The sequence below is a fragment of the Haliotis rufescens genome, unplaced genomic scaffold, assembly GCF_023055435.1.
Source record: "Haliotis rufescens isolate VD_foot unplaced genomic scaffold, xgHalRufe1.0.p SCAF_1, whole genome shotgun sequence".
In the NCBI taxonomy this organism is placed as follows: Eukaryota; Metazoa; Mollusca; class Gastropoda; order Lepetellida; family Haliotidae; genus Haliotis; species Haliotis rufescens.
Window position 1 is genome coordinate 54442863 of NW_025963779.1, and position 14110 is coordinate 54456972.

The 14110-nt window shown below is 37.9% G+C and overlaps 1 protein-coding gene across 23 annotated transcripts in view; it reads right to left on the minus strand.

Moving 5' to 3' along the window:
* Positions 1-228: 228 nt before the first annotated feature.
* The window catches only part of LOC124131557 (FERM domain-containing protein 3-like), a 91254-nt gene continuing 77372 nt past the window's right edge, over positions 229-14110 (minus strand). For 13 of the 23 annotated variants that reach the window (XM_046494884.2, XM_046494885.2, XM_046494883.2 and 10 more), the window contains 3 exons: positions 12164-12193; positions 9858-9905; positions 229-6004 (listed from right to left, as the gene is read on the minus strand). In XM_046494884.2, the coding sequence (XP_046350840.2) occupies positions 5373-6004; positions 9858-9905; positions 12164-12193 (710 nt within the window). In that variant the 3' untranslated portion in view covers positions 229-5372. The remainder of the gene's footprint in view (positions 6005-9857; positions 9906-12163; positions 12194-14110) is intronic. The other 10 variants (XM_046494890.2, XM_046494895.2, XM_046494894.2 and 7 more) reach the window with 3 other exon arrangements.

Consider the following 14110-nt stretch of genomic DNA (forward strand, 5'->3'; position numbering starts at 1 on the left):
ATGAAAGAATCAGGTATTCTTTAACTTCTTTTGGGTAGTGTATATTTATATTCATATATTAGTCTTATTAATCCTGCAAGTCCACTTAAGAGGATTGTGTTACAAGGTGTGTGTCACCATTTCCAAGAGTTGCCCATGAAACCAAGCTTCACTCAGGGCTGTACAAGTTCTGCACAGTTCATTTGAACATCTCTTCAACTTCAATCACAACAAATGACAAAACAATTATTTTTCTACAGAGTGGATTTTTTTTAATTATTTTGTTGAAAATCCTTGTAAATGCTCGATACGATGCATTCTACAAAGTAGACACAGAATTATCAGGCGAGCCAGTACACAACCACAAGGGAGGGAGGGACGAACAAAAGTTGGTCCCGCAGAAAATAAAAATAATAGCAAAATAACTGCGAACTAAAGTTGACCTAAGCATGAGGTTCATAAAACATGCATTAATATTAGAAATCAGTCTTAAAGGGCAGTCAGCGCCTGCATTGTTATATATCAAGCTATTCATCACTTGGGATGTCTTTAAAAATCCAGGAAAGTTATATCACCACTGTCCCTCAGACACTTGGAGGGAATATTGTTACTCAGATAAAAAGATATCATGCAGAGAAATAGTTGACATTTACTTAAGAGAAAAGTGTCGTGAAAAATTCATCAGAAGTGCTTTTTGTCAAGTGGAAGTTTTTGAATGTAACTGATGTAGGTAATGAATGATTTAGAAGCATTGGAAGCTGCTAATGCCGTGAATGTAGTAATGGATGAAACCCCCCATGCACGATCCAGGGAAGCCTCATGTCTACTGGTCGTCAAAGGTTTCTCTTTCACACTAACCTTTATCTACAGTGCACCTTTATTTAACAATTCATAAATAAATAAGAAAAATATAAATATCTCTTAAATAAAATGCAGAATGTAAGAAATATTTTTATCTGAAAAATTCATGGTTTTGCATAATTTCTTGACAGTAAAAAATGGTCTGCTTAAAGTAGAGGACATTATCTCTGGGAGTTCTGTGGAGGTCACACATCAGTCAGTAAACTGTTAATCAGTGAAATAACATCCCCAGCACAATCTTGTTTCATCATTTACAATGTTAATACCTCACAAAAATCCAACTACAAGCATCATCATACAAAGTCTTTTTTCTGTTTCTTCATGAACTAAACCAAGGTTAATACGTTCCACTTGAAACAATTCCCAAAGTCAGACATAATTCATTTCAACCATAGTAAGGTTACTCAGTTCAAATAAAACTTTGATTCTGATCATTTCACCAGATGATAAATCCAACACAACTTCTGTTCATTCAAATTATGGTTGGCATCTGTCTTGTTGATGGATGCTACCATGTATACACTCAGATATTCTATCTCATCTCAAATGTGGTTGGTTCCATGCTTAATATAGATTGTAAAAGTTTCAATGGTTATAACTGGAGTACATTCAAAATTCTGTTGCTCCTGTGGTTTGTAGAAATAAATCTGGAGAAAAGTGGTTGTATTGAAGGTATAAATGTAGGTATTTGTTTCTAAGTCTTAACAAGAATGTACAACACCAACAACATGTCTAAAATAAAACACCACCACACATCACTTAACCGACAAACAAACACAGCTGATGGACAGGAAGGAATAACTCTATGACACTTCATTAAACTCAACCGAGCTTAAGAAAGCACTTGTTCAGTGGCTGCCAAGTTTAACGCATATATTTGTATGTATATACACATAGATCCTCAAGCCTGGGTACCATACAAAGGCGAGAAAGCTCATTCTCTATACAAACAGAATAGGAAAATTAAGATATCACCAACTTTAGATTATGTTCTACATAATTGAGAATATGTAACAATTTATCTATGTGCAGTAACTAGATGAGTATCGGTTTGTACATAAAATCTCAACAAAGATCATGATGGATATGTCCAAACACATGAACAAATTATTTGAATTAAAACATGCAGGATGTGATAGATCTAAAATAGCATTGTAATGGCAAGCTTACAAAATGAATAGCGTTTCAAAGAGATGAAAAAACTAAGTCCTCAAACAGATGCCTGGGTCTTCTAGTTTCCCCCCTGCTCTTGTCTCAAACTGAGACCGGCCTTTATTTAAGTTTGTCCTTCATTATCTTCAACTCACAAGCGACATAAAAATAGTGAATTAAAAAAATGGTTACATTTAAACCCACTGTACTGATTGAGTTCCAGCCCTCGTGCACCCTGTCACTATCAGTTTTCCCTGCAACCCAGCTTCTGATTGAGGACTTACAGTAACTACTGCTTGAGAGAGGCAAAGGGCAAACCTGACCATAGAAAATCAAAATCTTAGTTTGTGTTTGTATACCATATAAACATGCCACAGAACAATCACATGTAACAATGTACAACATAGATTCCTCTTGACACAACATATGAAGAAAAGTTAATCTGTCAATAAATTTCAACACGATTTAAAAATATTAATTCAGTTTTTGCCTCTTCCAGCAGTGGGGGTCGATTATATGTTACAGCCAAGTCGAGTTCCATGAGCGATGACGATGGCCTATGTTACAATGAGATGATCCGAGAGTTAGTACGTTATTTTGCCAGTATGTTGTACACATCAAGTTGTATTGCATAATTTATGGACTTGAAACACAGCAGAACTGAAGATACAAGCGTGTTGATATTCTAGCTAAATATCTACATTACAATATAAGCATACGCAACAAGTGGATAATTAGTACCGATATCCGCCATCATATATCCGGATTTCAAAATTGAAATCGCAGGAAAATGTCATAGTGTGATAGAAATAAATAAGACAATGTTAAACAATTACGTATGAATATTCTATGTAAACATTTTAATTTCAACATTTCAATAAACAAATTCCTCATAAAAATGCCAAAGTTTACCATTTAAAATGAAATTAAATATTTGAAACATAAAACAGACAGAAATGCTTCAATATAAATCTCAAATTTCTACTCCTTGAGATCAAAACACCATACCTTAAAAAGAAAAAAAATTCCAGACTGGCAGATAATTAGTGACAAAAAACAATGCGTTCTCAAACCGATACAGTGATGTACGATACTTCACTTTCATCTGGTGATCATCAGATGCTGAATGTAAATACAAGCCCACCCAATCAAGCAGCACTCTGAGGCAGATCTAACTCTCTCATCCTCGCAGTTGGTTTATAGTCGGTTCCTGATGGACACTCCACTCTAACAATGTTGATCTTATCTCAACAATTTCTTCTCAGTGTTCAAGTATACACCGGCATGGTTTAAATCAGCTAAGTCAACAACAGTCTCTCCTCCAGGATAATAACCTTTTCTCTTCAGAGACTATTTCATTCTCTTCATGCCCAAACTATTCCTCCTTTGCTGCGACAGATCAAAGCTGTCAAATGTACCAATGCCTCCATCCAACCAATGAAAACCAAGTTATCAAAGCTGAGACTTATTTGGGTAAAAACATTCCAATACATACTGACAAAACTTATTATTTGCACACAAAAAACGAAACACCACTACTGATCCTCCAAGCCCGAACAAATTAACACCCTCCTATTATGGACTGTAGCACCATACACTAATGAAGGATACCAATGCTCTTTCTATACTACCTACCTGACCAGCATCACTTACAGTACACTGTATCATAGCAACCATCAGTTTGAATATCCCTCTGTTCCGAGACTCAGATTAAGAAGCAAGGTACTCTACTGCAATGGTTTATAAATCTCAGCTTTGAACTTTGAGGATAAGAGAGTTAAATGAAAGTGATATTTTTATGTGTATTACATGCAGAACTACAGTGCAACAGAATCAATTTGGGTCTACATTTATGCAAAGCGGATACTTTTGTCATGACAGGATTAGTATAATCAATAGAATTGCACGAGCAGGCACATTAACTAACCAAACTTTGTTGATCAACTAGATTATTTGCAAATAAATAATTATTCTTGTCTACAATCCATTCTTTTATATCTGAGGGTGCAGAGGGGTGGACAGACAAATCACTCCACCTAACAATATACAGAGATAGTACAAAGGAATATCCTAGGTCTACCCTTACAGTCTTTCCCCAGTACATTTTGAAAACAAAAGTATCAAGTAGAACAAACAAATTGTCGACTACAACAAATGTACAATTTGTCGCTGTCCATCTGCACCCTCCTACATGTCTCTCTTTTTTTGCCCCCTCAGCTTTCAGCTACACCTCATCAACGTGCGAAAAAAAGCGTCACAAAACTCACAAGTCACGTGATGAGGGCCTGAAATGTAAACCGCACCAGCGGGTGAGGTGTAAATAGATTCAGATCACGGTCACACAAAACAAGATGGTGGGGACATACACTTGGTGATGCACTTCATTGTAATTAGTGTGATACTGCAGCAGTGGACGTCTATGTCACAATAACCATCTCCACGCTGACAGGCAGAGAAAGCCATATGGCCTTAATTTTAAATATTACTATTAATGCTCACCAAATATCATTATTTTGAAACCACATTTCATGTTTTTCTTAACGTGTCTAAAAAGGCTAAAAAATAGACACATTCAACATTGACTGAAATCTAAAATAACTCATAAAAGGGAGAAATAATCACCATGGTAACGTCCCCACCATATTGCATTACTAAAACCTCTCCTTCACACAAACTATACAGGGAACCAAGGCTCAGTCAAAATCACAGTCCATATTATGCATTACATTTATTCTATTCGGGATTTTCATAGAATTTAAGTGCAGCTTACTTTAAAAACAAATGATAATTTGACAAACTTAACACTTGTATCTCATGGTAGGCACATTAAACAGTTACTAGTCAGATTATTAAGTATGTATAGCACTTACACACTGAACAAAGAATGTCTTCCTGAGTGCCATATCGGTAAGGCAGTAATGTGTTTTTTTTTACCAGAGGTAGACACGAGAGAAGAATAATCACTCCCGATCTGTTAAATGTAAAACTCTAGCAAAATACCAGCAAAACCAGCTCAAGAGAAGAATTTTTATCTTTCTGATAATATTTATAACATTTGTCCAATAATAGTTATTATTATTATTATAATTGAAATGGAAAACTGATATGAGATTCATGATGTTCCTTTAAAACTGTACCATAAATCTAAATACATTGTTACGGAATAAAAAGTAATTGCACTGTGCTTCCTCTTTTTCCATGTTAATAACAAAATAAAAAGAGTGCTATAGGCATGATAGGAAAATCAGGAGAGGTTTTACAATGCAATATTCTATCACAATCTAAGTGGTGTAACATGTTCTCTGCAAGTTGGCTCTGTCACTTATTGCCAATGATATGTAACCAAAAATAACTCTGACACAAAATAAGGCGTTATTTCTTCACTTGAACTTGTTGGCAATTGCTTCCACAGAGTCGTCGATATAGTGCTTGACAGGTTCCAGGAATTGCAGTTGTTTCCGTCCCTCATCAAGCAATGGGTGGTCGAACTTTGTGTAGAACAAAACAACAAAAGTCACCACCATTAGAAGTACAGCAAACAGGATTGAGTAGGTTAAAACCTTGCAGCAGGTTGCACACATAGATTTGGGCGGAGACTTTGATGAACTGGTAGGGGCAGGATTGGCTTTAGGAGCGGCTCCGCCGACTTTGCCGCCAGGTGCTATGTGGTTCTGGTCGCTGGTGATCTTCTCGTACTGTTCCTCCAGCTGCTTAATCTGCTCGTCCAGTGATGGCTTGGGTGTCCTCTCGTCTTCTTCTTCGTCATCCATCGTCATGTTTGGTTGGTAGGACGGCATGGAATCGATGCTGGTCTCCAGGAAGGAGGAGTCAACCGGGACAGATCCATTGACAGGGGTCTTCTGACCGGGAGCGCTGGCGGACACGGCCTGCACCTTCTGCATATCAAACTTCTCCTCTGCAGCCAGGGGTGCCTGCAACACAGGGCTCTCCTGGACAATGGGGCTTGACGTCTGCGCTCCGAAGGCATTCCCTGGGACATCCACTGCTGCTTCTGCAAACATCAACAAAAATGTAATGTGCTATCCAAAACGGAACATGATATTGTGACATAATAACACATATTAGCCTTTGTATTTTCCAGCGGTAGAAACTAACCCATTTTAGTCACTAATCCTCTGACAGGAAAAATTTCCAAAATTTCGTAAGTTCAATTAGTTCAAGGATTCCATAAAGGAAGACTAAACTCTGGCAAATTGGCGCTCCTAGAAAATTCAATTCAAACTGACTGAATTTGTGTGCATTTCCCACATAATGACATATATAACTCTAGCAGTTGATGATTACCCTTATACCTAGACAGTGGCTCATTTTTAAGCTACTAATTACTAGACCGAGGTGAGGCTCCAGATCATGGAGTAGTCCCCCTTTAACCATGATGAATTGCTGTGACTTGCTATGAATTGCTATGCCTTCTGACACTGCTGGAGTAGAACTACTGACATCTTAATGTCTGGCTTCTTGTCACTGTTACATCCTAAACTTTTTGACATTACTATGCAATAGTTTGACTTTTGGTATATTGTAAAATTCAAATCATTTTCATACATGACCACAACTGATATCACTTCATGCCATACACAAAGCAAACACGATATGTGTGCTTACATGACATGAGACCATGGCGAATGATATCACACAATGACTGATACATGTATCACAACCATGCTGTATAATGTAGAGTACTGATGTTGATACACAAGATTTGGGTATATAGAAACAAAATGAGTACTCATTCAGCGAGTTTTCATAGCCAATATTTACGAGTTAATGGTTTGGGTTTAACGCTGTTTTCAACAGTATTCCAGTTATATCACAGCTTGTCAGCTTAATGTGAGAGGAAAGCCCAAAGTGATGCAGGTTTCAGAAGTTCATGAGCATGGGTATAGTGCCGACAACCCTAGAAACATAATAGGGGCGAACAGGTATTTGAACCTATGGTTACAGGTTCCTGGCATGCCCAAGGGATGCAACTGATTTAATGGGGTGTGTTGAACACAAAGGTCTTCAAACAAATTTGAAAGCAACATGACAATAGAACATTTTAACATGATGAAAACAATATTTAACAGATACGCCATGAAACAAAACCTTGAACTGCCGAGAGTGGCCCTACATCTGATGCTGTTGCAGCAGCCATGTATTCATTCATATGTTACTTCCCAAGAACCACATATTAGTTGATATAAATAGCACAGCTGGATATATTAAAGGGAGATAATTATGCAATCTCAGTTAAATGTGAAAGATTGCTATTAGTGGTAGACTTTGTATCTAATATTTATAAAGAGATTAGTGAGAGCTTCCCATGTGTTTAATCCAGAGAAAGAAAATGTGCATCAACACAGCAATCATACCCCAAACGTCGCAGGAAACAGCATCTCTTACAGCGAATACAGTGTATTGCCACATCCATACAGATGATGTATAATTATTTTATAACACTATGGCTGGCCTCTGAATTTTACAACTCTTGATCTATATAAACACAGGCATATACTTATACCCATGTGTTCAAGATTCCGTCAGGGACACTTCATTCACGGCATACAAATGTCATGCAAAATGAAATGCCTTTTTTCCTCGCTCATAAGATTCCACATACCCATGGATCTCCACACATTCCATGAAGCCACAAACTCCTACGTACAAGACACAAAGGTTAAAGAACACCACTTCTTTCATATTACAAATATGCAAGAATCGGATGTTCTTGAACTTCTAATAAATACATTTCCACACCATTCTAAGAAGCAAACTCTTAAGCGTTACAACCTGTGAACCCCATGAACTTTGAACCACAGCTGATAGATGATTGGTGAATCCCCTCATGATCTGTTAACCCCAACCTCATACTTGTAGCTGCTATCTCATGAATTGGGAATCCAAATTCATGAATTGAAAATCCCATCTTCTAAGAGAATCTAAAAGTGATGTGGATCCGATCACCCATCCACAAAACATTGTACAATTTTACTGTAATCCTGTAAGTTTGTTTTTTTAAATTCCATAAAATAAAAAAAACGTAGAAATGGGTTCTCCTACCTACCCTATTCTAAAATAAAGTGTAATCGGAACCACAACACTATTTTATATGTCCTAATGTAGAACTGATGATGAAAGTGTAGCCTTGGCCCACTTGCAGGAAGCAATCAGAATGCAAAGACTATTGTAGGTTTATGTTACAGAATGGGAGTTGTGACGGTCTTAGCGCTAAGTGCAAGTGGGCCAAGCAGGAAATGGTGCACCCAGGTGGGCTGTAATGATTCACTGTCACGGCATGATATAGCACAACAGAAAGTGCAAAGAGACACTTTCAGGGCCAAAGAGAATGACTTGGGAGGCTACCAAATCATTCTTGTTTCCAATAGCCTGAACTGGTCATTTGACCTATTTTATTGTTCTGGGTGCTGTTGTACAAAACAACCTTAGCGCTACGATGATCGTAAGTCTATGTTAAAGTATGGAAGTCGCTATGTACCAATACTGGATGAGGACAGTATTGCAATGTAACAGTACTGGGTGAGGACAGTATCGCGATGTACAAATACTGGGCGAGGACAGTATCGCGATGTACCAATACTGGCTCAGGACAGTATTGCAATGTAACAGTACTGGGTGAGGACAGTATCGTGATGTACCAATACCGGGTGAGGACAGTATCGCGATGTACCAATACTGGCTCAGGACAGTATTGCAATGTAACAGTACTGGGTGAGGACAGTATCGTGATGTACCAATACCGGGTGAGGACAGTATCGCGATGTACCAATACTGGCTCAGGACAGTATTGCAATGTAACAGTACTGGGTGAGGACAGTATCTCGATGTACCATTACTAAGTGAAGACGGTTTCACCATATATACCATTACTGGGTGAGGACAGTATCTCGATGTACCATTACTAAGTGAAGACGGTTTCACCATATATACCATTACTGGGTGAGGACAGTATCTCGATGTACCATTACTAAGTGAAGACGGTTTCACCATATATACCATTACTGAGTGAGGACAGTATCTCGATGTACCATTACTAAGTGAAGACGGTTTCACCATATATACCATTACTCGGTGAGGACAGTATCTTGATGTACCATTACTAAGTGAAGACGGTTTCACCATATATACCATTACTCGGTGAGGACAGTATCTTGATGTACCATTACTAAGTGAAGACGGTTTCACCATATATACCATTACCGAGTGAGGACAGTATCGCGATTACCATCACTGAGTGAATCATTACAACCCTGCCACCAAGCTGATCCCTCTGCTGTCTGTATATACAAACCTACTCCCTGTCAATCACAACATGCATGTGTAAACAAGCCACACTCAGCAGTAACACCTTCATCCTTGTTTATTGCTACCAGAGATTGTTTACTCACAAACATTAAAAGCATGAAATATCAAAATCTGTTACATTAATTTGAGATAATTTACAAAACCAATGCAGATTTGTAATCTGACCATTATCAATCATGACACTTCATGTGTCTAATGTAAATATGAAAATATGGCAAACATGTGTCACTGGTACTTTGGACTGAAACACAAATACAAAGGCATGAATGCTGAGTTGGCAAAAATCAGATAGATGTGTCACATTATTAATGCTGCGTGTGCAGGACAGATGTGTCACATTATTAACGCTGCGTGTGCAGGACAGATGTGTCACATTATTAACGCTGCGTTTGCAGGACAGATGTGTCACATTATTAACGCTGCGTGTGCAGGACAGATGTGTCACATTATTAACGCTGCGTGTGCAGGGTTTACCCACCAACTGTGGAGCAACAAAAGAGAGAGATGTGTGAACCCAAAATAGAATATAAGCAATTCACCTGTTCGGGTGATTTCAAATGACTGATTTGGAGTTTCTTCTGCCATTCCTATTCAAAACACATGAAATGAACAGTTTTCATCAGAGGCGATGAGCTCATCAGTAATTGCCAGTGTTATGCATAATATTCTTATTAATTATTCTTGTTATTATCACTATACTACTAATGAGCAGGTAGACCTAGTCTCTAATATACAAATCTTGACTATTGGTACTATAACAGAATATAAGTATAATGATACAATCATGTGAAAAACATCTTGATAACAAAGCAACAGTATTCCTTTAAATGATATTTACACGGTCTTGTTAACATTTAGCAAATATTTCCAAAGTGACTTCTACACAGCTCTAAAATGAAATCAGTGGTAGGTTTGCATTTAAGAAATAACTGTCTGTATCTTATTAGATGAAAGTTCAGAGTTATGAATCATTATAATAATCAGAAGAAAGTGGTACGCAAAATGACCCTTCTTCGAGGTGAAGAAAAGGTAAATAAGTGTTGATGTAGCAAGGAGTAGTTAGTAACAGCTTATTGCCCATTAAGATTAAGTTGACTACCTGCATTGGCATCTATCCAGATGATTATATAACAGCTTGTGTGATAAAGAAAATATAACCCATCTACATAAACAATCACTACAGAATCACCACCTAATATTACAATTTGTGCCACATTCTGCTAAACTATTCTTTCCTGTTAATCTAGTTTGCTATCTACATTCTATTAATTCTTTGATAGGCATTTAGAAGTTGGAAGAACATGAAGACATGGAACTTGGATGGATAACAAATATTGTCATTGATAATACAGATGTTGGTATCCAGAAAAAGTTTCAGGTCTTTCCATTCTGAATTTGAGCAAGCTCTGAATTCTTATGACATGTTAGTTAATGCTGAGAATGAATAATTTAGACATGAAAAAAGTCCCCTGCTGCTGCAGCTGAAACAGTCCTTGCGCGCTCTTGTACTACTAGTCCGGACTAATGCCAATTTTATAGTGCTAGCCCACTGAGATACCATGCCACAGTATTAACATGAATACCCCACTCAGACACAGTTCACTGACTCCAAGCCGACCAGTCCTTGTTTCAGCCCCTTAATGCTGAGCGCAAGGTAGTGTAACAACAAGTACCATCTCTTAACATCTTTGGTATGACTCCCCCGGGAGGATGCAACACCACTAGACCACAGAGGCAGCCTGGGAGGGAGAGAAGGGGTGGGAGAGGGAGTAGGGATGGGGGTGGAAGAAGAGAGAGACAGGGCTTATTCAGAGGTCGTGATTCAAGGTAGGGATATATGTCCATCAACCCTAGTTATAGATACAGTCTGTGTTAGCTCTGAAGGTTACATAACATCAATTAATTGTATATCATAAACAGTCAATATTAGTGAAAGGCAAGATTTTACATGCATTTTAAAATCTGATTAATATTATGTTTTATTATCAGTTTTAATATGTACATAAGTAGTTGTCATTCATAACAGGATATTTTGTTACTATTTGTATGGGATGAAAGTTTAAGGCAATGGCATCTAATACATCTAGCTATTACATAACCATGACAATCTAGGCTTCTTCCTGAAGATTTCAACGTGTCCAGTATTCAGGACAACTGTCTGACACAACAACAATGATTTCAAACTTGAGACACATTTTCCTGTGTAGGTGAATGGCATCAGACAAGTGTGAAGAAGGCTTGGCAAACAAGCAAATAATCAATGAGAATGAAATAAGAAGCATGTCCCTCAAATTGCACTATCTAACGTTGTGATGGCACAGTGCACTCACGGCAAATCCAGTGACAGAAATAATCAACATTTCTCAGGGGACTGAAAGCTTGATGATATATAAACTTTATAGTTCATCTGGTACACTGATTGTGAACAGTACATATGAAATGTATAACATCAAATTCTACAAACACATTCATGATGAATAAGATCATAAAGTTCATACTCATTGACATTGTACGTCTGGTTCAGGCAAGGCCAAATATGTTTCTTGTTTTACTGACAAGCTTACCCTAGAATTTCAATAGACATTCCTGAGTTTTGTAACTTATCAAATTGAATTTTCTTTCAGCCCCTGACTAGAACAGCGAAACTGTGAAGAGAGACTGAATGCGGAGTTTGACCACCAATATGGCTGTGTAGGGTGGGATGATGAAAGTGGGTGGGGTGATGGAGCTGATCTGATGAGGGGTATGTGATCAACATGGCTGTGTAGGGAGGGATGATGAAAGTGGGTGGGGTGATGGAGCTGATCAGATGAGGGGTATGTGATCAACATGCAAGTGTAGTTACCTTGGGCTCGGCGACTCGGTGCAAGGTAAACTAGTAGATTAAACAGAACAAGTTAAGTAGGGAATGAAACTGCAAGTCCATGTTTGGCTGAGGTCCAAATTTAAAAATAACATAATTAATTTTCTCAAGGAATGTAAATACTTCAATTACAAGTCCTGTTGATTTTTACTTTGTGCATACTAATCTGAAATTATCATTTGTTTCTTGCACACAATATTGCTATATCTTTACAATTTATTATTCAGAAAACATTTTACAAATTGAATAACATTTCTGTACAACTTACTCTTTGGGAATGACCATTTTATTTTAATAATTATTCTTAAACAAATGCTGAATTGGTATTGACCACCCTTCAATGTGAAGCAGCAAACTTGTACAGAGATATGAAAAAGCTCCAACTCCTGATCACCATACAGTTATACCTGTATACGGTACCTAGAGCTTACTTGTACATAAATATCGAAAGCAACAGCAATTTAAGATTTGGCAACATAAATTACACAAACTTTAAACAAAAGTCCAAATTTGAAGGGAAACGACTTGCAGCATGGATTCAGGTATAAAACCAAACACAGAAAGAACGTCACCCAAAACAATTCCCAGTTTCTAAAGAAGCCACAAATAGGAGACTGTGCAATAGTACAACGACACAAGACAGCCTGATATAACGTAGACAGGGGAAGGCATTGTAAAGATGTTGGCTGGTGGTGTGCAGGGCCTGCTGAAATCCATGTTCTGGGAGACCTTAAATCAAGTCTCTTGTTGGGCTGGGTCAGTATGGCTTAATTAGCTAGTAAATAAATATTAAAAATGGGGCCACACCTCCATAAAAAACAGACTCTCGTTCCAAGAAGTTATCTCAGAGCAATGACTATCACAAATCTATGTCAACATATGGAAATTGCAATAGTTGTAGCTCCAATACCACTTTTTGGAATGAAGCCCTGATTGTTGTAGAGAGATCACTGTGGGAGGCACAAAGAAAGGGGGTCTCTTTGTGACCTTGATTGATAATCGTTCCTGCAGTCTTGCTCATGCAGTTCTCCCTTTCCTCACCCTCAGTGTATTGCCTATACAGTCCACAAGCTATGCACCATAATAAATTCATACATGCTATATCAAATATCATGCTGGATATAATTTTACTGGATCCTAATATCTTTGGTGATTTTTTTTTCAAAAATGGAAATTAAACAATTCATTCCCTCAATCAGCAGGTCACTGTTGCTAACCGAATTTGTTGCAGTACCACACTATCCTGTCACTGATCTTCAATGTTCTACAGCATGTAGTATAGATGATGTGTCTATTATACTTTCAACTACATATATGTGGGGTGTGGAAATACTGCCATGAGGGGCGGTCTATTAGCCTAGTGGTTAAAGCATTCGCTCGCAGAAGACCCGGGTTCGATTCCCGACATGGGCCCAATGTGTGAAGCCCATTTCTGGTGTCCCCCGCCGCGATATTGCTGGAATATTGCTAAAAGCGGCGTAAAACCATATTCACTTACTCACTCACTCACTCACTGTTGCCATGCCAGCTCTCGTTAGTATGACTACCAGATAGGCATTTGTGTTGTCTTTTCACAAGTAAAACTATTCAGTAGAAAGTAAATCCTAAATGTTCCCACTGTACAAAATGACATATCGCGTTGTACCTAGATTTTTGTTGGCATATCGTTTTGAACCCAGACCATAACTACAGGTAAGTGTACCCTGATTTTTGTCCTCATTTAGCAGCACAAGAAGTTTATGACATAAACCTGCTTTACGGCATTAGGGGCCAATGTTGTTCACAGAATTAAGCTGGAAGATCAACCAAAAGATCCACATCACTGAAATGTAATAATTTTTCATACCTGGACTTAATCTCAAACACACCCTCTAATGCAATCAGCTAGGGAAAATGTTTTATACTATTTAAATACACAGAAAGTTCTTA